Source organism: Microchirus variegatus (assembly GCF_963457635.1).
Source record: "Microchirus variegatus genome assembly, chromosome: 1".
Lineage (NCBI taxonomy): Eukaryota > Metazoa > Chordata > Actinopteri > Pleuronectiformes > Soleidae > Microchirus > Microchirus variegatus.
This window is the reverse complement of record NC_139802.1, coordinates 2,652,039-2,655,853: the sequence shown is the minus strand read 5'-3', so window position 1 is coordinate 2,655,853 and position 3,815 is coordinate 2,652,039. Positions and strand designations below refer to the sequence as shown.

At 43.3% G+C, this 3,815-nt stretch overlaps 1 protein-coding gene across 1 annotated transcript in view; it reads right to left on the bottom strand.

Annotated features, from left to right (window-relative positions):
• Positions 1-2,514: 2,514 nt before the first annotated feature.
• Positions 2,515-3,815, bottom strand: part of pitpnc1b (phosphatidylinositol transfer protein cytoplasmic 1b) — a gene marked incomplete at its 3' end in the record, with an annotated part of 22,517 nt that continues 21,216 nt past the window's right edge. Inside the window, exon 10 of the mRNA XM_083899722.1 lies at positions 2,515-2,675. Within this exon, the coding sequence (XP_083755848.1) occupies positions 2,515-2,675 (161 nt within the window). The remainder of the gene's footprint in view (positions 2,676-3,815) is intronic.

The window sequence follows — 3,815 nt, the reverse complement described above, 5'->3', positions numbered from 1 at the left end:
AAGTGTGAAATTGGTGAGTAGATTACATGAGAGAGGGGCTGTGATGTGCCAGCAGCTGGTCCATCGCTACAGGTCAATACAGATCAAACGTGGCTGATATTATGTGCAGTGAGTCCCTTTTTTTTTTTTTTTTGGCTTCTCGGTGCAGACATCAGGACACTTGTGAAACCTCTCGTTGGAAAGAAAGTGTGTTTATTAGTAAAAATTAATTTATAAAAGGCTGCACAGTGTCATCTGTACATACAGTAAATGCTCAACATAAGTATTAGTTATACAATACAACAACAGGAAATTATTTCTGAATTACAAACATCTCTTTAGTTTTCAGTGTTGCCATTGTTTGACCCCGACCTACTCTTAAAGTGATAGTTCGGATTTTTGGACATAAGACCTATTTTTCCAACTCAGCCGGTGTGATGGAGACGTCTGGAGACGTTTTTCAAGAAATTTCATTCAGTTCTTCTAGTTGCCGATTTCGCTGGTGCTATGGCTAGCTGTACATATCTGTGTTGATAGAATAATATTTGAAACAACAATTTTGAAACAAAACTAACCTCACATCGCATGAATTTTTGAGGGACTACTTTCTCAGCACTATACTTCCGGCAGCGGAATCAGTCCGCCGCTGCCGGAAGTATGACGCGCTGCTGCTGCTGCTGCTGAGACATAAATCCTTCAAATTGCAAGGTTGGTTTTATTTCAAACATTCTATCAACACAGATATGTACATCAATAGTCTGCCGTTACAATCGATTTGCATCGGATGCACTGTGGAGTCGGTGTGAGTGTTTCTAATGCCATGCTAACTTGTACCATTGACTTGCGCTAGCCATAGCATCAGGGAACTCGGCAACTAGAAGAACTGAATGAAATTTCTTGAAAACGTCTCCAGACGTCTCCGTCACACCGGTTCCGGAGTTGGAAAATAGGTCATATGTCAAAAATTCCAAACTGTCCCTTTAAGCTACATTGAGAAAAAAAAAAAAAAAAAAAAGCTTATCATTTTATATACGCTCACATCATTGACTCATAATTGAAGTTCAGTCCAGGTTTGACCCATTTGCAGCCCTCAGCTAAGCGATCAAGGAACCAATACAATGCCTCACTGCACTCTGTCGATACACCTGGTCTGACCTATTGGCTGAGGTGGAGAGGGGAGCAGATCCATAGCATTGACAGCCTTCCCCCCCCGCCCCCCCCCCCCCCCTACATCTCCTCTGCGCTCTCATTAGATCCACTCTATTAAACTCCTTATGCATCTGTCTGTATGCCTCTGGCCGGGCGCTGGGTAAGAACTGGAGAGCCCTGCGGGGCTGTGTGTGGCTGAGGGACCGACTGAGAAAGACCTGAAATGCACCACATTTACAATGACGCCTGAGACGAGACGAGGCGTTTTTTTGAATGCGAAAGACGAAATTGAAACTTTGAGGCACAAAGTGCTTATATGCGTGTGCATAGGAAGAGGACATTTTTTTTTTCCGGTCATGATTTTAGAGAACATTTTTTGGGAAATATACGCTTCTTCATCCTCCTGGTGGCAAGATGAGAAGATCGATACCAGTGGAAACCTGTGTCTGTCACAGTGGTTTCAACATCCACCCACTCTGAAAAATCACTCGCTATATTTCACTTTTTACTCCATAATATTGATATAAACCTAAAGCATAAATAAAAAAAAACTACTTTACAAAGTCATTTTCAGTACATCACTCACTGAATGCTCGATTTTTTTTTGGATAAAATTCTGGTTTTGTTTGTAAATTTCTGAAGGTGCTACTATGTTGACATGCAAACCCAAGCAAGGACGCTCAGTTTCTCAGTATTAATACACAGCCCAATGTCACAATTTTAACAATTGTTTTTTATAAATTTCATATTCAGATCACCACCGAATTCTAATAATGTCTTCCGTGACGTGCTTCCCCAGGAAAAATCTAATCCAAAACTGTCTGTTGGTCTTTGGTGATATTGCTCACACAGACAAACAACTATTTGCCACATCCTTCACTGTCATTAATTTTCTTTTCAGGTCGCTGGCCAATTTCACGTCTTATCTTCCTGGGCCTACATCCTGGGCATAGCTCTGCTTGCGAAAGACTGCAGTTTCAAGCAGTTTCAAGAAATAAAAACAATCCAGTGATTTTTTTTTTTCTTTTTTTTTCCCCCCTTTCCTGCAGCAGAATGATAATAACTGCAGCCAAAACCTCTAATGCTGACACAGTGTTTTGAAGATAGCTATGCGATTGGCTATGCAATACTTGGTTTGGAAAGAACAAGGGTGGCCGTTTCCCCTTGTCCCCCAGTCTAAAATGAATACTAAGCTAGGCTAACGGGTCGCTGGCTGTAGCCTTCTATTTTTAGATGCAAGTGCTACTGATCTACTTATCGAAGTGGTCACAGTTGTTGGTTGTTTATTTCTGAGGAATAATGCAACTGTGGCGAATGTCTTTGTTTTGCATTGTGCAGTATGCTCTTTGTGTGTGTGTGTGTGTGTCTGTGTGTGTGCACACGCCATCATTCAGGGGTTGAGTTGAGGCGAATGGGACTGTACGGCACAGAGGAGGACGACGCGGGGTCAGATATGGCTGCAGTCGTCACTCCCATCTTCATCAGGGAACGCTCGTCTGTCACCGAGATGGAGCGAGAGAACACGGGACGAGAGGCAGCCGGTGGCCCTGAGATAGATAGATAGATAGATAGATAGATAGATAGATAGATAGATAGATAGATAGATAGATAGATAGATAGATGAACAGATAGGTAGATATTTTATATTGTTTCATCCACAACTCTGCTATTTATTTGTACTTCATGTCATGAAGAAACAACAAGATGGAGATAAAAGAGGGAGAAGCGCAAAAAAAAAAAAGGAAAAAGACTGGGGGAATAGAAGGAGAACTGTGTTTGTGTTTCCAATTTCTTTAAGTATACTTAAGAGCTCTGTCGTACACTTAGATTCACATTAGTTAAACCCCTTATTGCCATTCAACTCACACACTTGACTTTTCATTAGACGAGTAAATGACATCCATTTACTTTTTTTTTTTTTTTTTTTTTTACGAACGGTAGATGAAGGAAAGGGGATGGAATGAAAACCGTGCACTAGTGCAGTAGCGGAATGTGGCCTGCAGGGGGTCGCAGCAGTGCAGCGAGCTGCAGCAGGTTGAGCGATGACTGCAGATTCGATGCAGCTTGATGTCTCTCATCATCACACACACACACAGGGGTAGTGGAGGTGGAGAGACAGGGGGGTGAGATAGAGAGAGAGAGAGAGAGAGTGTGTGTATGCAGCAATATGCTACAGGCCATGTTGGTAATTCTCCTCTTGATAACGCTCACATCCAGCTGAGGTTCACCAGACTAACCAGAAGGGGGCAGGGTGACCACACACACACAGGTTGCACAGCTATTCTTCTTAGGACCCTGCATCGACTTCCATTCACTTGGACAGCGTAAACAAAGTGTTATCCCTAACCTTAACCAGAACCAGTTAACGTCCAACCGTATAACCTTAACCTAACCACAATTACAATCTGATCCCTGAACTTAACTAGATCCTCGGGAAATGACATTCTGCCTCATTAAGACAAGATTTGGTCTCTGTGATGACGGCTATGGTCCTGTGTTTACGTCCACGCACGCACGCACGCACGCACGCACGCACGCACGCACGCACGCACGCACGCACGCCTACCACGGCTGACATTTTCAGTTAACTGCTGCAGTGGCTGCTTGTGTGTGTTGACAGGGGCTGGTGATGAGGACAGTTCAGCAGGTGGCTGCATTACACTGTTTATCAGAGCGACACAGTGGCA